The sequence below is a fragment of the Doryrhamphus excisus genome, chromosome 8 (assembly GCF_030265055.1).
Source record: "Doryrhamphus excisus isolate RoL2022-K1 chromosome 8, RoL_Dexc_1.0, whole genome shotgun sequence".
NCBI lineage: Eukaryota > Metazoa > Chordata > Actinopteri > Syngnathiformes > Syngnathidae > Doryrhamphus > Doryrhamphus excisus.
In genome coordinates, this window is record NC_080473.1 from 17,736,995 (window position 1) to 17,763,026 (window position 26,032).

Here is a 26,032-nt window from a genome sequence, read left to right on the forward strand (position 1 = left end):
AGATCATTCAAGCATGTCAAAAATAATTATCACAACTTGTTCAGTAAATTTGGATTCCCTCCCCTCCCACATAGCCAGGATTTTTTTTACGTACCGTGTGGCACAAAATGGTGGCTGTTGTCAACCTGGAAGCACCATAGATCCTCCTTAATGTAACCCACTAAGGCTCCAACACAAACCTCCGTGATGGGAGCCGAGAGAGACGGCAAAGGCCCAGACTGACGACTCAATGTTCAGCACAGCTCTAAAGGCCAACCAAAACTTGCACAGCCACACTGGCTAGCATCTGTTACACTAACCCGAAATCTAACCCTTAAATTTAATCCTAACCCCCGAACTACTAACCTAATCCCAACCCCTACTACTTTAACCTTAATCCTAACTCCCTAACTAACACCTTAGGGTACGCTGGGTCGGAGGGACAGGTGGTAAATTGCCGGGATGAGGTTGTCCCCTGCCTTCAATGACACAGAAAAGCTGTAAAATGCTAGAGTTGTGGCAGAGGCGGGTGGGGGTCTGCGTAAAAGGGGTCATGATGTGAGGACGCCGGCTTCTCCTGCTCTGTTGTGGTGAAAGCAAAAGTCACAAGTATTTAACACGATACAGCAGACGCTAAGTCGTATAAGTCGTTTATAGTGATGTGATTGTGTGAAAGCGTCCTGCCGTGCTGCGTTCAGGTGCAGGGAAAGACATGCCACATGGATGGCTACTGATACATGAGACTGGCAGGTGGTGTCAGCCCGCCTTCTTATGTTTTTCCAATTGTTGTTCTTTAGGTTGATGATCTAAAAAATACAGCGAGGAAAAGCCTTTTTGTTTTTCCGATAAAGTGACAAAGTGCAGCCTACATCTTGTGCTACCTCGTCAGCAACCTTTTAAGGCAACCTTATTCTTTCACTTTATGTGCAATAAATGGTTGACAATGAAACAGGTGGACTTTCCTCTCTGGGCCCCCGAGGCAGCCATCAAGTAAAAAAAGAGAAAGAAAGTAAACTTTTACAAGTGATGACGGGTGAGAAATGTATAAAAGAAGGTCCATCTATTGGAATTCCGCATCCAAGCAGATTTAGATCTTTAATTAGTCAGGCGGCACGCGGCCAAATGGAAATGAGACATCTGACGTGATGGTGTGTAGATGTTGATGAAAGATGCCCACGTTGGCCTCTGGCAGGGACAACGTTGTGTTTGTTGTGGAAAACTAATCTGATTAACGCAATTGAATTGCAATGTGTGTGTTGAAGAGGGCCAAATGCAATCAAATGCAAATCTAATGCCACCAAAGGCCATCGAGTCCCTTCCTCTTTCTGCCCATCTTTTCATTAGACGACAGCAAAGCTCCTTTCTTCCAATCATCGATGTCACACTAATCATGCTTCCAACACAATGACACGCAACGCTTCATACCGCTCGTTTCTAAATCATATTCATACTTTTTAAAAGATTCAAAAATGAATAAATTACCTCCCTCATCATACCGCGGCTTTGTTAAATGATTCGCTAATAAATTATGGCTGTTCATGGCTGACTACATCCTACTATCAGTCAAAAAAGTCCGGTAGTCACTCGGCATCAGTCATGTGATCAGACATAATGACATTACCTATCACACTGCATGGAGACAAGCCAACACATCATGGCCGAGACGGGCACGCCACGGCAGAGAAGGACAAGCCATGCCCGATATGAAGTGAAAAAAGGTTCTCCTCTCATTCAATGTGGAAGTAAGGTAGTAAGGTATTAGCATTTTTTGTCCTTCTTCCCCACTTGAAATACGTTCTTGAGTTTATAATAAGTAAATTGCAAAGCCTAACGAGCTGCCTGTCCCTGTAGTGACCCCATAGCCTGTGCAGTGGGATTTAATCAAACAGCAGGAGTGTAAAGGTGGCTATGGGGGTGTTATTTCATGTCTACAGGGCTCTAATAATGTTGAAAACTGTATTTAAAAAGCCATAGAGAGGTTTGTATTAATTCCAAAAATATTCCATGTATTAACAATAAATCTACATTGTGGAAATCAATTTAAAGCTGCCGGGTCAGTAACCAATTAACCATGATAACCGAGGGATGGCTGCATCTCATTTAATCCTTTTAATTCAGTCAGTCATGACTTAATATTTGTGTGTAACATACCCAACGGTGCATTCTGACTCCCACATGTATTATTTAGATTTTTATTTTAACCGGACTGGTGCATTTTCATTTATTATTGATACTTTTATTGTAACGGGATGGCTACATTTGCTGGGCCGTAAAGATGGTCACCTGAGCGACACGTTGACGGGGGAGACAAACATCAGCTGACACTTTGCAAAGTGTCGTTGTTGTGTTGACAAGCGCAGAGCATTTAATCAAAGCCGGCAAAGCCTCAGAGGCTTCATAAATGTCCCTGGCAGCTTTCATAAATGGGGATCAATTCTAATTGATTTGGCAGTCTGATACATTTATTAAAGTGACATCCATTTATTCTCACTTTCGCTTTGTCTAATGAGAAATGCAACGCCGGCACAGCACATTCAATACGCTTGGAGACACATTTCTCAAAATGCTCAGCGTCCTTGATGCTTGTACAATTGGCCCCCGTGCCAAGTGACATGTTGCTCTGACAGAGAACCCGATTATCAGTCGGAACAAGATGGCCGCCATGGAAACACCATTACAAACTCTTGTTTGATCAAAGTAAGAATCTTACTGACTCTCTGTTCTGATTCTGTTGACCCTCTATTGACTCCCTATTGACTCTATACCAAGTCCCTACCCACTCCATATTGACTCTCTAACGACTCCCTACCAACTCCATATTGACCCTTTATTGACTCCCGACCAACTCCATATTGACCCTTTATTGACTCCCTACCAACTCCATATTGACCCTTTATTGACTCCCTACCAACTCCATATTGACCCTTTATTGACTCCCTACCAACTCCATATTGACCCTTTATTGACTCCCTACCAACTCCATATTGACCCTCTTTTGCACGTGTCGACAGAGGGCCGAAGCACTGCAGGTTTTCTTTCCAACCAGTTTCTCCAGCAGGTGATTTAACTGGTGAGCTCCTTCACTCAAACCAAAGTAGTTTAATCGTTAAGTGACTTTAGTGACCGGCTGGAAAAAAAACTGTAGTGTCTCGGCCCTCCATGGCATGAGTTTGACACCTCTGCTCTATTGACTCCCTATTGACTATTGACTCACTAGAGTCCATATTTACTCTCTTTTGACTCCCTACCGACGCCCTATTGAATCGAATGATGCCCTATTCTCTCCTTAATGACTGTAGTGACCGTGTATGATGTCCCTATTGACTCCCACTTGACTCTGTATTGATACCCTATGGATTATTTAACCCAGGCTGTTTGAAGGAGCTGGGTTTGCAGTTTTATCAGACAATCTTCTAAGCTTTTATCACTTAGTGAATAAGGACAGAAAAGGCTTTATATGTCAAGGAACCAACTTTACTAACTTAACATTTAAAGATAATTATATACCAGGATAGCATAAATGTTCCAATTAAATTTATAGAATCTCCTATAGTTGCCGGGTGCATGGTCTACAAAAGGAAATAACTGCCAGGTTCTTGAAGTTAAAAATAAATAAAATATTTGCATCAACAATTGTGGCTGTGTTTGTCTATATGTGCCCTGTGATTGGCTGGCGACCAGTCCAGGGTGTACCCTGCTTCTCGCCCAAAGACAGCTGGGATAGGCTTCAGTTCGCCCTCGACACTCGTGATGATAAGCAGTATAGAAAATGAATGAATAAATTGTGGCTGTAGGCAACCTACTCCTACAAGATGACAGTATCTGCATGATTGGCTAGCATCCGTGCAGCTTTATCGAGCTCTGCATGCACTTGAAAATGTGGCTACTCATCTGTTGATGTAAAAGTCTGCTGATGCGTGTTGTTTGTGATATTGTTTACAATATCATTGTTGCTCATTGGCGCTAATGATGCTGACTTTACGATGTTAGAACATTGGTTCTATTGATAATATGTGACGCAATATACTCTAGGGCAGGGGTCTCAAACTCAATTTAAATGGGGGCCACTGGAGCTCTGGTCTGGGCGAGGCTGGGCCGCATCAGGTTTTTCCAAACAAAAACAAACACATTTATTAAAAACGGAAAAATGAATAAACTTTGCTTTGGTTCCGATTTTCTACTAGAAAAGCTCTGATAAAACATTCCACTGTTCTCAAATATCTTACTTTTTATTTTTCTACACAAAATAAGATCAAGAATAAAGAAAATCAATCAATCGGTAGTAAATAAATATAATAATAATAAAACGGCAAATAATTAAACCACATATAGTTGGTGGGTAGACAAATAATTTTTTTCAGATTAAAATTCACAAAGCATTATTAGAGCCCTGTAGACATGACAAAACACGACTACAGTCACATTTATACTCTTTTTATTTACAACATATTGCGCAACTGTAGGGTCTTGTGACACATGGTAACTCGCAAACTAGAGAGCTAGCGACCTAAACGGTAGCCTCCTTAAAAAGCCAAAAACTTACCACTTCCACACGGATAGGGAGGATAACTATTAACAGTTATTTAACCTTTAACATGAACATTAATCAAATGTAATATTTTTTCTGGGTACATGATACCATACAGCATCCATATCAAACTTGCACGGGCCGCACTAACATTAAACTTTCTTATCAAGGCGGGGGCCTCAAACTAGTGTCCTGCGGGCCAAATGTGGCCCGCGGGCCGCGTGTTTGAGACCCCTGCTCTAGGGTATACTCTAGTTCGGTAATACTCCAAATCATGAGTCTAATCATAAGAAAATGGGCTATATTGTGAATTTTAACAGTAAATGAAGGCCCTGTGACATGTCATGTTTGTCGCTCTGCTGCCACCTTCTGTCTCCCTGTTGCAGTGCAGGCAGTACAGCAGAGGCGGAGCTACCGGCGCACACCTGCAATCACTTAATCAACTGGGGCCTTGTCTATAAAGGTTGTGTATGCACAAAATGGGACTGAAACGTTGCGTACGCAGTTTCCCACGCCAAGTATGGTACCTAAAAAACATGCTGACCAAAAATAGAAACCTGTTTTTTGACATCCGACCACTTTATAGTTCCACCATGTTGACAACGGAGTCACTTATCTTGCTCTTGTTACGCCAATGCTATGTCTCCATAGATGATGTTTTTGGGCCTCCAGCTCAGATTTCCACATCAGTTTCGGTCAAGCTCCACTTCTTCATCTTCGGCTTCTCAGCAGCTATAATTCAGAAGACCCGAGCGAAATGCAACCAAGGGTGATGATTTATGGCCGTAGCATTCATGAGCCACTTTGCATTGATGGTGGAGAAGGCGTGACGTGACATTTGGACAGCGGGTGAAGCACAAACTGCCTGAATGTGTGCATCCGACATTTTTTTTTTTTAGATATGAATATTTTTGTCCGTACAGGTTTCTGGCGTCTTGAGCTGTCACGCCTTGCCAGATTGTTACCAAGACCCATTAGCTTGCTTTCTGGTTTTTATCTCTGTTCAATTTTATGTCGTTATCCCGCTTGGCTCTTCCAGCACCGTGTCTGGTTTTTGTGCTACAGCTACCTACTTTCCTGCTCGGCTTTTCCAGCAGTGCTTTTTTGTTCTCACTAGTTGTTTCCCTGTTGGCTATTGCTGGCAGTGTTTTGACTTTTTGCATGTTTGAAACTTCCCCTTGTGGGACTAATAAAGTGATATCTTATCTGGTTTTTGGACTTCTTCTATTTTTCTTGTGTATTTTTGCTTCCTTGGAGGACACCTTTTGTATCATGAAATATTTTTTGTCACTATTTCAACTGTGTCTCCTCTACTTTGGGATCCACACACACTTGCTAGCACCACTCCTGACACCTGTCCTCTTTGCAATAGAGCTACGGCTCCACTAGGGGCTCGTTCCTGCCTCTTCGTAAATGCAAATGGTTTCACGGACGACAGCCAGGAGACAGATGGTCGGCTCGCCTACATCCTCTGCGAGCAGACGCGAGCAGACCTCAGCCTTGCCAGTGAAGGACGCATCATCGTCTCGCTGAAGATAATAAAGCTGCTCTTCTACAAAGCAGCAAAGTGATGATGTTTTCATTTCCATTCACTCAAAGTACGTCTTCAAAGTGACACAAAACTCCCTGAGCTGCTCAGCACTGGTTAACTTCTTTTTACACTTGCATGGCAGTTGACTGTCTGGTAACTGCTGATATACGTAAACCACAAATGCCCAAAGTAGACTTCGCAAACACGGTGGCACATTGTAGACATCAAATAAAACAAAACACACCAAGAAAATGAATGGGCGGCTAAAATGTTGAGATTAATAACTAATAATAACACAAATGTGTCTTTAAAAGTATGTATATGGGGTTTTTTACAGGTGCACAATAATTATCGAACCGATGCTGATATGAGGCAGTTATGACATCAGACCGGTAATTTTCATTCATTCATTCATTTTCTATCGCTTTTCCTCACACGGGTCGCGGGGGTGCTGGAGCCTATCCCAGCTGTCTTCGGGCGAGAGGCAGGGTACACCCTGGACTGGCCAGCCAATCACAGGGCACATATAGACAAACAACCATTCACACTCACATTCATACCTATGGACAATTTGGAGTCGCCAATTAACCTAGCATGTTTTTGGAATGTGGGAGGAAACCGGAGTACCCGGAGAAAACCCACGCATGCACGGGGAGAACAGGCAAACTCCACACAGAGATGGCCGAGAGTGGGATTGAACCCTGGTGTGAGGTCTGCACGCTAACCACTGGACCACCATGCAGCCCTTGTAGACATAAAATAAAGCAAAACACACCAAGAAAATAAATGGGCGGCTAAAACGTTGAGATGAATAACTAATAATAATAATAATTATCAAACCGATCATTATTGTGCTGCTATGAGGCAATTATGACATCAGACCGGTAATTTGATAACATTAAAAATCCTGCAGCACAGATCACTTCAACAAACAAAAAGACGAGATTCCTTCTACTGTGTGGGTGAGCAAATTAAGCGTTGCCTTTTTTTCTCTTGCCTGTGACGTTAAGGGCCTGAGCTCACTTGCAAATAAACACCAGCTTACCAAATGCTCCACCATGAAGGAAACAAAAAACCTTAGCCACCTGAAACACCAGCACCGCAACATTTGAAGCATGCAAAGGTGTTTCAGAGACTTATGTGGCGTCACACTCGCTGCTCGGATCATGTGCCCGAATACAGTGCACCTTGTTAGGTTCCCTCCCCTCTATACTTTGCTTCTCCTGATAGTGATAGTGGTGTGCTATTAGTCATGTTATAATATTTCATTAGGACTTAACAGCAGGTACACTTGGTCACATCCTCATTTCTTCCATCCTTCTTACCTCCAGGTGTGCACAGAAGTGATTCCTGGTTCTCTGTTTGTGCTACCACCATTTTATCAAGGTTGTTGAATTTGAGCTTCAGTCTAGTCGGTGCTTTCTTTCCTTTAGCTGAGTGTGGAGCGTCAACGTGCTGGTGTGCCGGCCCCCAGAGTCATCAGAAAGACCTGACCACCCAGCTATTAAAAGCGTGTTGGAGATGTTTGGGTTTCCTTGTAGTGATGTCTGAGAAAATGCCAATGCTTCTTCTTGAGTCTTGATGTTGTAGCGCTTCAGGCGTACAGGAGCACCATGTTTTATTCAAGCGTGCAGCTTTCATCCGGAAGAGCCCGGCTGGCAGGGAGGGCTCTGTGTTGGAGCGCCATCCTCAGGCGGACGCACAGGATGGCGCCAGACACCAAAGTTGTCTCAGATTTGACACCCGTGACATTTTAGCCCGCATTGCTGGCCGGCATGCACGCAATACTGCGGCCCACTGCCTCGCCAACCGCTTCTCATTTTCCAAGTGAGTTGCCCCGCCTGTGCGACGCGTGCGGCGGCGTGACATCAACTGTTAAATAGGACTCTCCAAAAGCAGGTAAAGCATCTCCTTGGATTTCCATGAGCTCATTTCCCTTTCTAATGGAGGACTTGAAAGACGAGATGCACGAGGACTCTGTCAGGCGCATCCTGGCGTGAGAACACTTGACTTTAGCAATGAGATGGAGGCTCTCCTGGGAATACATTCACATGGAAGCTTCAGCAACACTTGTTGGAAAAATCTGCCTCACCAAGGGCACAAAAAGTTGATATCACACGTAAGGATGAACTACATAACTATCTTTTTCTTGGCTTTTGGGTGCCGCCATTACTGAAGGCTACCAACGATGGCAAAGAGGGAAGAAACTAGTGCCCTATTAGTCCTGCTTGCTAACAAACTGCAGTCAAAACTATCCCGCTTTTACATCTGAATGTTGCTGACTAGTCTACTTTAAACACCTTATTTTAGGGTGCAAACTGGCACTCGTGCACGTCAACCTCAATAATACGGCCGGCACTCATGCAGGTCAACATCAGTAATACAGCTGGCACTCATGCAGGTCAACATCAATAATACAGCTGGCACTCATGCAGGTCAACATCAATAATACAGCTGGCACTCATGCAGGTCAACATCAATAATACAGCTGGCACTCATGCAGGTCAACATCAATAATACAGCTGGCACTCATGCAGGTCAACACCAATAATACAGCTGGCACTCATGCAGGTCAACACCAATAATACAGCTGGCACTCATGCAGGTCAACATCAATAATACAGCTGGCACTCATGCAGGTCAACATCAATAATACAGCTGGCACTCATGCACATCAACAATACAGCTGGCATTCATGCACGTCAACACCAGTAACACAGCTGGCACTCATGCAGGTCAACATCAATAATACAGCTGGCACTCATGCACATCAACAATACAGCTGGCATTCATGCACGTCAACACCAGTAACACAGCTGGCACTCATGCAGGTCAACACCAGTAACACAGCTGGCACTCATGCAGGTCAACACCAGTAACACAGCTGGCATTCATGCACGTCAACATCAACAATACAGCTGGCATTCACGCACGTCAACATCAACAACACAGCTGGCATTCATGCACGTCAACATCAACAATACAGCTGGCATTCATGCACGTCAACCTCAATAACACAGCTGGCATTCATGCACATCCAACTCGATGACACCACCGGCACTCATGTGCATCAACCTGATGACACAGTCATTCATGTGCATCTACCTGACGACACAGTTGGCACTCGTGCATCAACCTGATGACACAGTTGGCACTCGTGCATCAACCTGATGACACAGTTGGCACTCGTGCATCAACCTGATGACACAGTTGGCACTCATGCACGTCAACCCCAATGACACAGCTGCCAGTCATGTGTGCCAAGCTGGCACTTATGCGTAGGGCCCAGCAACAACACCAGTGTGGTCGTTTTTTGAGTAAAGTGAAAGTTCGCAGCAAGCCACCAATGCCATCTACAGGACTGGAGCGGAACCGCAGGTCAGGATATTCCATTTAGACGAGTCAACCGGATGATTTGGCTTTGCTCTGTATTGCCTACAAAATGTGATTGTGATGGTGTTAGCATGAGAGAGTGCATTCTAATGGCCTGACTGTTAACTGGAGACTGTTTGCTTCTCCATATCCAGTGTGAGGCTTTTATCATTTCTATTTAAAGATGCTGATGCCTGATGAAAGTGGATTTCATTAAAGGCAATTAGGACATTTTCCCAGCAGCCTTTAAATGTGACAAACTGCTGCAACACTCCAGTCCGTGGAGTGCTTGGAACTGCCTGCAGGAACACAAAGCCCTCGGCTGGCCACACATGGCTCTTCATCTCCCGACTGCTGCACCTCCGACACGCAGTACTGCTCTCAGGAGTACTGGTGGAAGGAGTATGCGCATAAAGAGTGTTTGTGTAAGGAAAATCGGTCTAATATTTGAGTCAAACTAAGCTATGTAACGTTGATGGGGACACACAGTTCATGTATTACATGAGGTTAGCGTTTGCTATCAAACATGATACATAAACAAAAATTGGACGTGACGATGTAAAAGAGAATGCAGCCGAAGTCAACGCAACATATTGAAAAGCTTTCAGCGATGGACACATTTTACATTTCATCAAGAAATAACTGTTGAAGAAGCAGGCGTGTGGAAAACACTATTTCTTCAGTGGAGTTCGTGACGAGAAGCACCGCCACCAAACAATAGACTTTCTTTTCAAGACATTTGAACGGATAAGAATTGTTAAGGATATAAGCGTCTTACCAGGACACCATGTTAGTTTATCCATAATCACAATCATAAAGGTGAACGTTGCACCTCCGTGCGGAGCTTGAAACGCCGCGGGGTAGCAAGACCGAATCAGGAGTGGAGCAGAATGTCAGCTGACTCATGTCATGTGACCTCTACATGGTCACCTTCACACCATCCACCCAAACTACGAGCACTCGTAGCTGTGATGTACGTCACGGGCACCCTGGTGTACGGAGTATTTGTGTAAGGATTATTTGTATAAAGGGTATTTGTGTATAAAGTGTGTATTTCTGCCAATCCAATCCAAGTTTTATTTGTTTGTTTGTTTATTTTGTGGTGAAGCACCAAGTGTCCCTGAACTCACCACTCGTCAATTCTGTGCAAAGTGTGTGAGTGTGTGCGCGCGTGCGTTATGAACATCCAATTGTAAATAAGCGGCGCTACATTGACCTCTGGCGGTTAGTAATGAAACTACGACCATTTTCATTTTTTATCCTATTTCAACGTGGTTCAAAAATAATAATAAATACGTAAATCGTAAAAATATCGTTAAAATCGTTAAAATATAAATTAGATTTTATATATCAATATTATAGAATAAATGTTATATTTATTGATATTTATAGGGAATATTTATCGTGCTTTTTCTCATTAGGACCCAGCTGGAGCCTACCCCAGCTGACTGAAATATTTGCATTAAAAATAATAATAAAAAATGCATAAACAAGCATGGGGGCAGACCCCATCAACCACCAACCTATCAGTGGGTTCCATATTCTCCTTGTACTGCAAGTTTTTATGTACTCGTACAAATACGTTTGTACTACAAAAATGGCTGCCAAAGGCTATTTTGCTTTCAAGGTTGGGATTTAGTGTGTGTGTGTGTGTGTTTCCAGCTAAGCACACACAGATGTTGCTCAAAGTCCACCCCCACATGCAGCCGCCCCCTGCCCCCATTGGCTGGGTGTGTGTTTTGGGAGAGCGGCCCATCAGCCCACCCTGTGGGAAGCTGCCATGACCTTTATTTCCTTGCTTCCTTCACGATGGCGTCGGCCCACGACAGAGCGGTCTTGCAGGCCATCTTCAGCCCCAACACGCCCTTTGGAGATGTCTCCGACCTGAACCAGGACCCTGATGAGAGGGATGATGGTGAGCGTCTTCTAATGGTTCCCACTGACCAGCCCAGGATGTGATGGCGTTAGAATCCCAGCAGGACTTCTGGATGACATTTCTGCTTCTGTCCAGACAGGTCCTTTGACACCAACCTTCTGAGGCGAGCGAAGGACTTGGAGGAACGTGGCGTCTCGGCGGCCGAGACCGGGGACTTGCAGGAGGCTCTTCAGATGTTCTGCCAGGCCATTCAGGTTCTCCCTCAGCGAGCGTCGGCCTACAATAACCGTGCACAGGCGCTACGACTGCAGGGCGACACAGAAGGTACCAACATGCTGACATCATCACCGTGGAAGCAACCGAGAGCAAACATGGAGAACAATGATGGAGAACATCCAGCTGATATTCAATCACAGCATTTTTATTAAGTATTCTTAAAACACATACAGTATAACTGTAGAACTTATTATTATTATTAGTGATGTAGCTCCCCCTGCTGGACAATGTTGGTGGTGCTAGTGTGTGTAACTAGTTTTTGCTTCCCTCCTCTGCCCTCAGGAGCGCTGGAGGACCTGGAGCGAGCCATCTCCCTGAGCGGGGGCCGAGGACGGACGGCCCGCCAGGCGCTGGTGCAGCGGGGTCTCCTGCGCAGGCTGGCGCGGCAGGATGACGAAGCCCGGGCGGACTTCCAGAAGGCGGCGGCCCTCGGGAGCGCGTTTGCCCGGCAGCAGGAGGTGATGCTGAATCCTTACGCGGCGCTTTGCAACAAGATGCTGTGCGAGGTCATCGACAAGCTGCGCCACCCTCACGTGTCTGCAAATGACCTTTGACCTCATCCCGTCAATAAACTTTGATGTACAACATCATCCTAAAAACCAGCATGGCCGTCTTCAAGAGACGATACCAAGTTTGACCAGCAGATGGCAGTGTATGGCGGCATCTTATTTGAATGACATGCATTGCTTTTGAATGATCATTTATGTATGTATAGTGTGTGTCCATTCTTTAGGAATATATATATGTATGTATATTAAGATCCAACACGAACAGTTAGCCATGACGTGTAACATCACCACATAGTTTTATTTGAATTACTTATTAAAATACAAAATGTTACCGATCAGCCTCAGTCTATGAATTATATTCTAATTAAAATGATAAAACAGCATAAAAACAACATGTAAATTAAGGTATTAAGGTAATAGTAATAATAATGCTGATGATGTTTGTGAGGGAGCTGCCAATCCTCCCTCATTGATCAGGTGTATGCCCCACCTCCACACTGTTATGTTTCTATTTGTGTATATAGTTGGCTTATGTTATTTACATATATTCTGGTTAGTACTTTAATTATATTTGTTTGCCATTTAAGTTGTTTAATTGCCACTTTAGTTAATTAGTTTTTCAGTTAGAAGTCATTGGTTTTGTTCCTAATTTCTCATCAGTTTCTCCTTTTTTTTTTTTGAGGTGATTGGTCGGGGCACAAACATGGAGGCGTGCCCATGTGAGTGCAGGCCAGAGGCTGATCACCTTGATTGGACTTGGACTTCCAAGTGTCACCTGGAGGAGGGGGGATTAACTGGGTGGTAGTTGGGTAATCTAAGTGTAATCGAGTGCTTAAATGTATACAGGAAGTGAAACTTCAGTGTGGTACTAGTGAAAGACTTGTGTAACATAAAAGAAGGGTGTTATAAATGTAAATAGGGTACCTTTTAGACGTTTTGCCTCACCCTCTCATCGGGAACTATGGTTGGCCCTTCATGGGTAAAAGGGGCAGGGTGAATTGTTTGAGGAGGCCGGTTGTGTGTATCGGGGGAAATGAAATGGGCTCTCAAGCCCGTGTCTGGTGTGCATTTTAGCTGCTATGGCTATCCCGGGCTAGTAAGAGGCCATTTTTTCCAACTTAAAATCTTACAATGTAACAATGGGCATGTCCCTACATGGAGTCCCCAGAGTTCCAGAGTGAGAATGACCTGTGATGGTCTCTGCTGACCTCTGATAGGCCCCTTAGAGCCACAGGCTGGGTGCGTGCGTCCCGTTGGTAGAAGCAGCACATGTGGAGATGCTCCGCCATGGAGGGTGTGTCGCTGAAGCTCCATCGCTCCACGGGGGCAAAGAGCGAGCTGAACTCCCAAACCTGCACAGCACAAAGACACCGTCTTACTTGACGTCTCTGGTTCTATAGTATTTATTTCCTTTAGATGGCGCTAGAGCAACGTTCTTTAACCTCCAGCCAAGATTTACAGTACTGACCCAGCTGCCGGGTCACCATAAGCACGGCTCAGACCGCCAGGCGTCCCTGTCGTCCCGGCCAACAATGTGTAGATTTATCCAAAGCTAGCATCCTCAGCATCATTACTCTTCCATGCCTCCATCGGGTGACCTTTGACCTCTTCCCAGAGGAGCAGAATCTCCCCTGGTTGCCTTGGAGTTGTAGGCGTCCCAATACTTTTGCATCTATGTGGTAGGTGACCTTGCTGGAGTTGACCTCACACATGTCAAACATTGCGTCCTAACGTCGACAATAGCACGCTGACTTGTTTCCACACACGCTGCATTGTTTACAAAGCAGCAGCTGCCATCTTGGATCATTGCTGACATTTCCCGATGACAGCGAACATCTCACACTTACATTCCAGAGAGGACTCGCTCATGCGCTCATAAAAATATGCATGATGCTGCCGTGCACAGTAAGAGTGGCTGTGATGGAAATAAAAAGTGGGGTTTAAAAGTCTGATAATTATGAATATGTATGATCTGAAATACTTGTTAGCCTTGATGTTGGAATGCACTTTAAATGTCATCCCTACTGTGCATGTATGTGAATGTGTGTGTCTGTGGCTTTAATGCTAATGAGCAGTGTGTGTCTCCAAAAAAATGGAGTACTTTGGACGTATACACTAACAATGCAGTAAGGTGATAAATGCCATATATCACAACAACGTAGTAACGTGCGGGAGGACACAAACACTAGCAACACTAGCATAGCTTACATTACATATTAACATCATGCTAGCTTAGCATATTCGTTGAAGAAAAAAATACATTCAGCAATTTAAGATGTGTGGAGAAGCCTGCTCTTTTCCAAAGTGGTGGAGGTGGTCTCGGCTAGCTCGGGGCGGGTCAGACGTAGAATCGTTTCCATGAGGAAGGAGCCAATCACAGGGCACATATAGACAAACAACCATTCACACATGGATGAATGGATGGATGGATGGAATGAAGGATGGATGAGTGAATGATGGATGGGTGGATGGATGGATGGATGGATGGATGGATGGGTGGGTGGGTGGGTGGATGGTCGATGGTGGATGGATGATGGATGGACAGATGGATGGAAGGAAGGATGGATGAGGGAAAAATGGATGGATGGATGGATGGGTGGGTGGATGGAAGGAAGGATGGATGGGTGGATGATGTATGAGTGGCTGGGTGAATGGATGGGTGGATGGGTGGATGGATGGAAGGATGGATGGGTGGATGGATGGATGGATAGATGGGTGGATGATAGATGGATGGAAGGAAGGATCAATGAGGGAAGGATGAATGGATGGATGGATGGATGGGTGGATGATGGATGAACAGATGGATGGACACATTCATACCTATGGACAATTTGGAGTCGCCAATTAACCTAGCATGTTTTTGGAATGTGGGAGGAAACCGGAGTATCAAAAGAAAAGCCACGCACGCACAAGGAGAACATGCAAACTCCACACTGAGATCCCCAAGCGGAGAATCCAGCCCAGGTCTTCATTAGGCCCTAATGCAGACATGTGTATTCCCTACAAGGGAATTTTACATAATAGGACACATTTAACCACCGTCTGGGAATGTGGTGTGTGATGTTTAGAAGTCAGATACTTGCTTTTTTCCGACTCTTCCAAGCGCTGCCCCCATGGGAATAAGTCTTCTTTTCCCACTTGAGAGAAACCATCCCTCGGGTCTGCAGCAGGGTGGCGCACACCTCCCTCATGAGACGTGAAACCTGAGACAGCTGCGACAGAGTGAAAGTGTCGAGGTGTCTGGCGATGTGCTGCAGGATCTCCAGGGGCAGGCGGCTGAGGGGGTCGGGGTGGCGTGAGGTTTTGACAACTTCAAGCAGTCCTGATGGGACATCTGGCTGGATGACTACCTTGTTGGCCCCATGGTGATATTTGACTTCCGCTTGTTGACCGGCGGGGTGAAGCCTGGTCTGGGCAAAAGTACAGCCGAGGTACGCCAGGGGGCACCGTTGCTGGAACCATCCATCCAGACCGGCCTGGATGTCAGAGTGCATGTTCCTGAAGTGGGAGCGGTATTCATCCCGGCGGAAGAAGAGACCGCACTTGTAGCTGAAAGCTGAGCTGGTCTTGTTGTGTCTCCTGGTGACAGATTCGGTTTCTGTTTGGAGATACAGACAGTGAGGTTTTCCCGCTATAAGATCTCCAAGCGAGGCCTCGGCTTTGAAAGGAGCCAAACTGAAGATATACGTTTGTGTCCCTATGTCAACGTACAGAGCGTCAGTGCTGGCGCTTTCAGAGATGGAATGACCTTTGAGTTCTTTCTCCAGGCAGCACAGCAGTGTGGACCTGACCTCGTCGCTCTTTGGGAGGTCCTCAAGGCAGAGGCCCAGATCTGCCGTGTCCACACATTGGTGCGAGACCTGGGTTTTGCGACTCGGGTCCTTCAGGTGGCAGCGCTTGGCTCGATAGCTGGTAGGAACTTTGAAGGAGCGAATAGTCTTCACCTCGATGGGTTCCAGGTTGCCGTAGACGAAATCCTTCTCCCTCGGCGTGCAGGCAGCAAGTTGGCCGAAGTTGATGAGCATGGCGCCGTTGTGCACCAAATACATGTTATACTCGGCTATGTTGGCCTCCTTGCCCAACCGCTCCAGGACCCCATCCTGCCACGGTGCCAGGCCAGTTGCCCCGGTCATGCTGGGAGAAGCAGAGCTTTCTCTCTTCTCGATCTCCTCACGTCTGACATTTGTGGTGGTCTGGTCACAGCCGTTCATTTCCTTCTTGAAGATCCTCTCCCAGGAGATGTAGTTCTCCAGGCTGTCCACATCTTTGCTTTTGGCCAGGGTTTCCCGCTCCCTGTCCTTGACTTCGTCTTGTCGCATCAGTGTGCAAACATTTTGTGGACCTTCAGAGTCTAAACAAGGGGAAGCTTCACACTCATCCTCAAAGACGCCAACATCTGAAAGGTGAGTGTCATCTTCTGTAAATTCAGGGAAGATGTTCTTCATCTTGATGGACTCAAACAGCAGCTCTTGATCCCTCAGAGCCAAAGCAACATCAAGATGGGGATGGCTTTGTTCCGCCACGTTCCTGTAGAAGCTGGAGTCTGTGTCGGGAACAGGCCAGCGGTTCCACTCCTGAGAGCAACTGACCACGCTGGCAGGACACACTTCCAAGTGCTGGGCCCGCCTGTGGCGCGGCATGGCGAGCGGGCAGCCGTAGCCGGCGTTGAGGCAGGTCACCGTCTCGTTGGGGCACAGAAGGAGGTGCTCCTCTTCCTTGCAGGCGTGGAGAGCGGCGCCGCAGTTGTTGGGACACTTGACCATCAAGCAGCCGATGGAGATCCACGGAGGAACCTGGCAGTGGGCGTCGAAACAGCGCTCACAGTGCTCATGGCGCACCGCTGGCATCCTCCTGCATCCTCGCCGGAAAACACCACGTAGATCAGTCATCAGAAACTTTACTAGTGATCATTTACCGTTGGCACACTTTGGACTATAGAACATAAGGATGAAAGATTATGTGTATAGTGACAATAAAGGCAATCTATTCTATTCTATTCTATTCTATGGATCTCACAAGCCCCTTTCTAATTACACAATGTCATGAAATTCATCCAAAGTTCTAACAGTTCAACAATATTGAAGAGTAAAGGTGTAAAAGTGGCACTTTCATCTTCTACTATTTGTATTAGCATCATATTAGCATTCGAAACGACAAATGGATCAGTGAATCAGTCTTTATCAAGCGTGATGGAGAGATAAAATGCTGCAAAACCAAAAGGACAGCAAGAAGAGCAACTATTTCTCACCCTTGTGTTGTTGACGCGGAGCAGTTGGGACTGACCTCTGCACCGCAGTGTCTGCACGCCTTTTAAAGATCAATCAAGTATTAATAGACATGACAGCACCGCCATTGTCTCTTTAGGAGGCAAGGTCAAGTTACAGCCATCACCATCATCACCGACACGTGTGTGTGTGTGTGTATGTGTGTGTGTGTGTGTGTGTGTGTGTGATAAGCCAAGCGCTAAACACTTTACTGGAGTCTGTCACTGTGGAATGTTTACCAGCAGCTCCAACTGTTATGACTTATGGTATATTCATATACATTCATAGTCATATATGCAGACACGGTGTTATATTATCACATGGATGCTTATATGCAATAAATAGTGTATATTATATGATTATATTATCTTACTAGATGAAATTAGTATGCATCGTGGAGTTTTGTGTTGACTTCTCTTTTCCACTAGATGGCAGTCTCCTTTCACTAAAAATAAAAATCTATTTCTGTTTTCTTCTGCTGTTTGTTGGAAAGCTCAATTGCTGGTTCAGTCCCAGTTTTTCAGTTGTGTAGTGTAGTGTAGTGTTGTGTAAATGTGTGATTAGTTGCGATTTATTCATTCATCATTGTTTTTTTTTTGGACAGAAAGGACAAAATATTCTTGTATGAGTAAGTATAAGTACAAGTAATAGTACTAGAACATAAGCTTTTATTTACAATCGTGTCTGAATCAGGCGGTCCTGATGCTGCGTCATCAGCAGGCGCCCTTTGAGTGCCTTGGAGGTGGGAAAGCACGACACAAGTCAAAGACCATAATACTAATTTATTTTTGCTTTAGTTCTGCTGCTGTAAGGAGCATAGATGCTGGGATTCAAGTCTTATACTGCATTCAGTCTTATACTACACGATACTATACTATATAACACAATATCATACCATACTATAGTGTGTACGCTATAGTGCACGGTACTATGCTATACTTGCATTGTACCATGTGGTACTATACAGTACTGCACCATATTATACTACACTATACTGTAATACACTACATGGTACTGTATAATACTATGCTATACTATACAGAGCTATACTATAAACTAGCTTGCTATACTTCATGTCAACAGCCAGAGTGTGCAACTTTGTACTGCATTGTTTGTGCTGGATGTTTGTGCCACATAGAAAAGTGCAGCTTTCCACTTTGGATTCTTATTTGGGAATTTAGCAAGACTAACATGTCCTACTTGTTGATGCTAGGAGAACATCTTTGATTTTCTGAAATGAATAAATACAGCCTCCAACTGAGTATTTGTTCATGTGGGAAGGCACTGATTGGCAAGGAAGTATCATTTAGCTGCTACCAATACTTGCTGGTATGTTGGTATACCTGATAGGGGTAAGTATGTTCAGCATTTGATGACTATTTACATGTACGTTGCATCCATCCTCTCCTCTAATTAATCACACCTTCATTTGCTGCACAATTATCTATTCCTTTCACTCCCAACACACACACACACACACACACTTAGATAAACACACACAGAATAGCTCCACTCTGCAATATGCATGGTGCAAGTCCACAATGAAGACGGTATCAGCAACCCGGCTCTCCTCTATCGGCGCCTAAATCAGCATCACATTTACTTTCACTCTCTGCAGCACCTCTACACTATACCATGTACACGATAACGGCACTACACCTATAGCATTCTTTGTACTCTCAATACAGCACAATTATATTGTATGCAGTTTAATTGAAGTACAGTTATGTATGTTTGCAGTAGTGATACAGTATATTGTTTTAAAACATGTTTGACTTCCTTCTTGAAGAGAACAAACATCATTGGTGAAACTTCCAAAAGATAAGATGCCTTCTATAGGCTCCAGGACACCTCTGGGATCCTAATGAGGATAAGCATAGAACATGGACAGATGGATGGATGGATAGATGGATGGTTGGATGGATGGAAGGAAGGATCGATGAGGAAAGGATGGATGGATGGATGGATGGATGGATGGATGGATGGGTGGGTGGGTGGGTGGGTGGGTGGATGGATGGATGGATGAATGGATGGGTGGGTGGGTGGATGGTGGATGGATGAATGGATGGGTGGATGGATGGGTGGATGATGGATGGATGGAAGGAAGGAAGGATGATGAGGGAAGAATGGATGAATAGATGGGTGGGTGGGTGGCTGGGCGGATGGATGGATGGCAGGAAGAATGGATGGTGGATGGGTGGATGGATGAATGGGTGGATGATAGATGGATGGAAGGAAGGATCAATGAGGGAAGGATGAATGGATGGATGGATGGGTGGGTGGATGGATGGGTGGTTGATGGATGGACAGATGGATGGAAGGAAGGATGGATGAGGGAAGAATGGATGGATAGATGGACGGATGGATGGATGAATGGATGGCTGGATTGGATAATGGATTGATGTATGGGTGGTTGGGTGGATGGATGAATGGATGGATGGATGGAAGGAAGGATAGATGGGTGGATGGATGGGTGGATGATGGATGGATGGATGGGTGGGTGGATGGAAGGAAGGATGGATGGGTGGATGATGTATGGGTGGCTGAGTGGATGGATGGGTGGATGGATGGAAGGATGGATGATAGATGGATGGAAGGAAGGATCAATGAGGGAAGGATGAATGGATGGATGGATTGGTGGGTGGGTGAATGGATGGTGGATGGGTGCATGGGTGGGTGGTGGATGGATGGACAGATGGATGGAAGGAAGGATGGATGAGGGAAAATGGATGGATGGATGGATGGGTGGGTGGATGGAAGGAAGGATGATGGGTGGATGATGTATGGGTGGCTGGGTGGATGGATGGGTGGATGGATGGATGGGTGGATGGTGGATGGGTGGATGCATAGATGGATGGATGGGTGAATGATAGATGGATGGAAGGAAGGATCAATGAGGGAAGGATGGATGGATGGATGAGTGGGTGGGTGAATGGATGATGGATGGATGAGTGGATGATGATGGATGGATGGATGGATGGATGGATGGATGGATGGATGGATGGGTGGATGGATGGATGGATGGGTGGATGGATGGATGGATGGGTGGATGATGGGTGGGTGGATGGAAGGAAGGATGGATGGGTGGATGATGTATGGGTGGCTGAGTGGATGGATGGGTGGATGGAAGGAAGGATGGATGATAGATGGATGGAAGGAAGGATCAATGAGGGAAGGATGAATGGATGGATGGATGGATGGATGGGTGGGTGGGTGAATGGATGGTGGATGGATGGGTGGATGGGTGGGTGGATGGTGGATGGATGGACAGATGGATGGAAGGAAGGATGGATGAGGGAAAAATGGATGGATGGATGGATGGATGGGTGGGTGGATGGATGGATGGGTGTTTGGGTGGATGGATGATTAGATGGATGGATGGATGGAAGGAAGGATGGATGGGTGGATGATGGATGGGTGGATGGATGATGGATGGATGGATGGGTGGATGGGTGGATGGGTGGATGATGGATGGATGGATGGATGGAAGGGAGGGATGGCTGATGGAAGTATGGATGGCATAGTGGCTTAGACATTTTGGCTAAATATATGCAGTATGGCTACGTTTCTACAAACCTTTCATCTGATCTAATCTTTTTTCTTAGTCTAATCTTTGTTTTTGTTCCATGTCTTTTTTCCCCTCAAACATAATATTCTTCAATATGTCTTCAAAAATCACTCATAGTCATCGAAAATGGCTTGTGACAAATGGTAAAATGGTGCATTCAGGTGCATCACATAAATGAAAGTTGCCGCTGCATTCAGGGACACTTGTAAATCACTGCAAACACACCCACACATGCACATGCAGCCCAAAGTAGGTGATATTTCCAAAACCAAGCGCTTGCTCATACAACAATAAGACAATGTTAGAAAAGGTTCTACTTCTAGCAGACATCAATGTTAACCAAAGCTGTGGACAGATACTGCTTTATCATGATTGGTCAACTTTCCCCTTCTATTGGCTATGAAATGAATATGCTGACTTAAACCATAGCCATCCTGAGTCAAGCTGAAATGAAGTCTATTCAAATGTAATGGATGGAAAAGAAAGGATGTCAACATCAGAGTGGAATAAAAATGGAGGATATGGAGGATGATAACTAATCTATTTATCAGGACTCATGGCAAACTTTATCCTAATGTCATCATGTAAATACACTACAACATGAATGAACCAGTGAATTATCTTCAATATTTCATTAACATAATAAAGTTTATGTTTTTTAAAATGTCAAATGTCTGAAGGGGTACGTGGGTGTAAAAAGTTTGGGAAACACTGCTGTACAGCATACAGCACATATGATATATACACATATATGATAGTATAATATGTATAGAGTATATCAGAGTTTAATACATATAGAGTATATCATAGTATAATATGTATAGAGTATATCATAGTATAATATGTATAGAGAATATCATAGTGTAATACATATAGAGTATATCATAGTATAATACATATAGAGTATGTATATCATAGTATAATATATATAGTGTATATCATAGTATAATACATATAGTGTATATCATAGTATAATACATATAGTGTATATCATAGTATAATACATATAGAGTATGTACATCATAGTATAATACATATAGTGTATATCATAGTATAATACACATAGTAGTAATATGTAGAGTAGAGTACATCATATGCAGGCGTTGTCCAGCATATGTCCAACAGAGTTTGTCTTGTAATGAAATTCATTTCCATGCTTCATCTGCAGCTCCAAAGGGGAATAATTACAGCAAGTCCATTTACTGGAGCCAAGACCAGAACCAGTGGCGGGGCACAGGTTAAGCACTGACACGGGCGCCGTGTCGTTTCCTTTAATGTGCTGAAATACGAGCACACGCTTTGAAAAGATCCAACGTGATGGAAATGTAAAGCAGTCGTAAAGTGTCAGCGTTTGGACCCCAGGAGCATCTTTTATGCTCCTATAAATCTCAGCCAATTGCAGGACTTCATTTCCTCCTAAAGATTGGCCTCCTTTGGGAATTTGCATTTTTATTGAAGCTGGCAAACATATTCATAATCCAAAGTGATGGACAACACAGGGAGCATGAACACACCATTCAATGTTCAATCATGTCATGATGACCACAACAACCACTACCAAGGAACCTCTCATTTGGGAGCCTTTTATCATTGGTAGCCTTCAGTCATTGGTAGCCTTCTGTCATTGGTAGCCTTCAGTCATTGGTAGCCTTCAGTCATTGGTAGCCTTCAGTCATTGGTAGCCTTCAGACATTGGTAGCCTTCAGTCATTGGTAGCCTTCAGTCATTGGTAGCCTTCAGTCATTGGTAACCCTCTATCATTGGTAGCCTTCAGTCACTGGTAGCCTTCTGTCATTGGTAGCCTTCAGTCATTGGTAGCCTTCAGTCATTGGTAACCCTCTATCATTGGTAGCCTTCAGTCATTGGTAGCCTTCAGTCATTGGTAGCCTTCTGTCATTGGTAGCCTTCAGTCATTGGTAGCCTTCAGTCATTGGTAACCCTCTATCATTGGTAGCCTTCAGTCATTGGTAGCCTTCTAGCATTGGTAGCCTTCTATCATTGGTAGCCTTCAGTCATTGGTAGCCTTCAGTCATTGGTAGCCTTCAGTCATTGGTAGCCCTCCATCATTGGTAGCCTTCAGTCATTTGTAGCCTTCAGTCATTGGTATCCTTCAGTCATTGGTAGCCTTCTGTCATTGGTAGCCTTCAGTCATTGGTAAGCCTTCTGTCATTGCTAGGTCTCCATCATTGGTAGCCTTCAGTCATTTGTAGCCCTCCATCATTGGTAGCCTTCAGTCATTGGTAGCCTTCTATCATTGGTAGCCTTCAGTCATTGGTAGCCTTCAGTCATTGGTAGCCTTCAGTCATTCACCCTCAGCCGAGGCTACCAATTTTGGAGAGAGGGTTTGCGGCACGGCAGTGGGTGTGGACAATGACTTGCGCCACCGTCCTTCCTCCGTGTGCTGAGCCCCACCAACACATTTTGCATAAATAACAGAGCCCAACTTACGTGGGGATCTAACGCCTGCTTTACAAGCGGTGAAGTGGTTTACAGGAAGATGAGTGAAAATATTGGTCAAATTCTTGTGTGTGTGCCTGCATGCGTGCATATGTACATGTGTGCGTGGTGTTAGCCGTGTTGACATTCCAGCAGAAAGTGAAAGAAGAAGAAAAGTGGGAATGATGAGCTGATTCCAGTCTGACAGCATGAATGATTCAGTCGCTGCAGGCTGCTTTTAATTTGACAGGAATATGATTGGCCTGCCATCTGGACGCCATATTGGAACATATGGTCAGAGGAAAGAGGCGAGAAGTTCAAGTGCTTATGAAAGAACCTTGCCTTCACTTAATGAAGACATCATCATGCACGTCTCCTTCCTCCCATCGTCCTGCAATTCCACTACAGCATTCAGCAACGCTGACCAATCAGCATGAAAATGTTTATTGGCATATCAATTTCGCTGGCAGCCTTTATTGGTCTTTTAATTAGCAGCACTAATTAAAAGTAGCTTGTAATGAAGGCCGTGCAGGTCCACCCCAGGGTAAAATCTCCTTGCTGTCACTTCATAGAAACCAGACTGAAGAATAGAGCTGTGACTTGGAAATGAGATCTTTTCCTTCGCTCCGTCAGGAGCTAATAACTGCTCCGGGACGGGGCGGCGTGCCGAGCAACATCGGTGGCCGCTTCATGGCCAATATACGGCCGTAATAAATGACAGGTCTTATAAAATGCATGGAAGTTGTAAAGCAGCGTGTTGTGAGCAAGCCCAGTCATAAAGTGCAATGACACAATTTATCTCTTTGCTCTTGTTCCGGCCCAAAGAAGGCCCATCTAAACAGTGTTATGAAGACCGGGCACATCACAACATCTCTAATATGACCAGTATGCTAATATGGCCAGTATACCAGTATGGCCAGTATATCCACAGTGCTGCAACAAAAAGAACTTAGGAGAAAATTAGGACGATAAATAAACCAATGAATCCCATAATACAGTGACGTGGATAATCAATACTTTGTCATGTTTTCCTCCAAACAGGAAGAGGGTTCATCCCCTTGTTCAGTAGAACAAGGGTATGAACGGAGTGAGCCCTTCTGTCAGTCATACAGTGTCTTTGTTTTGGTGGTTGGAGGCGGGGCCGCTAGCATACACACAGAGTACAGAAGGGTGTAACATAGTAGAAGTAAAATCAATATATCGTCCAATCTCTTTTCGTGTAGACCCACCAGTAAATCGGGATCTTTGCCTTTGGGTTCAGCTCCTGCTTCACTACAACGAACCGATGCATAGTCCGCATCACTGCAGATGCTGCACCAATCCGCTATGACCAACCCCAAGGTACTTAAACCCTTCCAGTTGGATCCTTTTCTGAGTAAGAACCAATGACTCGGACTTGGAGGTGCTCATTGTCATCACTACAAACGGAGTCTTTCATTCTAACTTGTCTTTTTTTTTTTTAAACCTAATCTTTTACTTTGGACAGCAGTCTTTCATGCTTACATGTCAGGTTCAATTTTCAGTTTTAGTGTCTTTATGTGTCAGTCATTATGTGATTGACAGGTGATTTTTCCGGGGCGAATGGAGGACTTCCTCCATTTGTGATTGTGTGAAGTACTCCAAGCTTGTTTTCGGCACACTTCCAGGGTAAAACAGTCATCTTCCATCACGTGCTGTTAATAGAACCCCCCCCCCCCCCCCCCCCGCCCCGCCCCGCCACCCTCCCACTCATTCAACCACCAGCAGCCTCCAGTTGTCGTGAGGTCACAGCATAAAGGACGAATGGCTGCCATTTAGTCAGCATCCCCAAACTGAAGACATTTTTCTCCATCCGCCGGGGAAGCGGGGTCTAATGGAGCATGAGAGTGACAGTACCCTCCCACTCCACCCTCCCCCAATTCTCTGAAGGTGCACAACTGAGTCACGCCCCCCGTTTGGAAAAGAGCTGCAGGCGGCGCTTGTGAGAGGTCATCATGCTGTGCGAGACCGGCCTGATTCACGGGTAAACATGGCTGGCGGTAATTGGAGAGGACCGCAGCCGGGAATTTCATACATTTCACATCAAATCCTGAATGCCAAGTTGCAAGTGACGAGTCTGTGCACCAAAGGTTGCTTGTTAGCGTCTTGAATAGTTACTTACTTACACTCCCAATGGCTTCATCCATTTTGCTGATGAAAATCTTCCATCCATTAATTTTCTGTTTATTCACTGGCAGTCTCAGTAGGGAAGCCCAGACTTCCTGGTCTCCAGCCACCTCTTCCAGTTCCACCAGGAGGACACAGAGGACAAAATCCATCGAGCGTGTCCTCGGTCCCCTGGGGCCTTCTCCCAGAACACCTTACCAGGGAAGTGTCCGGCTCCGCATTCGGACTAGATGCCCGAGCTACACCAACTCTTCTCCTCTTTGAAAATAAATAAACCAATTGTATAAAAGTCTCATCCCCAAGCATGCTGTACAGCAAATCATTTGTAAATAACAACAAATTTTATGTAAATGCATATGGGAAATATGTCCCATTGCTTTATTTAAAAAATAATATACAGTTAGTAATCCCACAGTTTTTGGTCAATTTGAACAATAACTTCTTTGTAGGATGGTCCTTGAACACACCATCTAACTTTGGCCTACATTGCACACATAGACTACTAGGTTCAGGCTGGTACTGGTGGATGATGATTCTGTATTCATTTA

At 44.9% G+C, this 26,032-nt stretch overlaps 3 protein-coding genes across 3 annotated transcripts in view; 1 reads left to right on the top strand and 2 right to left on the bottom strand.

Annotated features, from left to right (window-relative positions):
• Nucleotides 1–10,310, bottom strand: part of nectin1b (nectin cell adhesion molecule 1b) — a 187,158-nt gene extending 176,848 nt beyond the window's left edge. The window contains exon 1 of the mRNA XM_058080329.1: nt 10,189–10,310. The gene's annotated coding sequence lies outside the window, so the exon portion shown is untranslated. The remainder of the gene's footprint in view (nt 1–10,188) is intronic.
• LOC131134886 (F-box only protein 40) lies at nt 5,181–16,960 on the bottom strand. The gene is made up of 4 exons (XM_058080559.1): nt 15,155–16,960; nt 13,280–13,423; nt 5,840–5,912; nt 5,181–5,239 (listed from the first exon to the last, which is right to left on the bottom strand). Exons 1-4 carry the CDS (start codon nt 16,958–16,960, stop codon nt 5,181–5,183), a joined length of 2,082 nt encoding a protein of 693 aa, XP_057936542.1.
• ttc36 (tetratricopeptide repeat domain 36) lies at nt 11,166–12,399 on the top strand. The gene is made up of 3 exons (XM_058080336.1): nt 11,166–11,325; nt 11,422–11,610; nt 11,845–12,399. The coding sequence occupies exons 1-3, from the start codon at nt 11,220–11,222 to the stop codon at nt 12,114–12,116; spliced, it is 567 nt and encodes a 188-aa protein (XP_057936319.1). The 5' UTR covers nt 11,166–11,219; the 3' UTR covers nt 12,117–12,399.
• Nucleotides 16,961–26,032: the final 9,072 nt, after the last annotated feature.

What these genes read in the sequence shown, in the direction of transcription:
- ttc36 (XM_058080336.1), top strand. Translation starts at nt 11,220, where the DNA reads ATGGCGTCGGCCCACGACAGAGCGGTCTTGCAGGCCATCTTCAGCCCC. An exon ending in CCCTGATGAGAGGGATGATG is followed by an intron (nt 11,326 to 11,421) that starts GTGAGCGTCTTC and finishes GCTTCTGTCCAG; the next exon opens with ACAGGTCCTTTGACACCAAC. An exon ending in ACTGCAGGGCGACACAGAAG is followed by an intron (nt 11,611 to 11,844) that starts GTACCAACATGC and finishes CTCTGCCCTCAG; the next exon opens with GAGCGCTGGAGGACCTGGAG.
- LOC131134886 (XM_058080559.1), bottom strand. Translation starts at nt 16,960, where the DNA reads ATGACTGATCTACGTGGTGTTTTCCGGCGAGGATGCAGGAGGATGCCA. An exon ending in CTTGGAAGAGTCGGAAAAAA is followed by an intron (nt 13,424 to 15,154) that starts GCAAGTATCTGA and finishes TGTGCTGTGCAG; the next exon opens with GTTTGGGAGTTCAGCTCGCT. An exon ending in CTCTAAGGGGCCTATCAGAG is followed by an intron (nt 5,913 to 13,279) that starts GTCAGCAGAGAC and finishes GCATTTACGAAG; the next exon opens with AGGCAGGAACGAGCCCCTAG.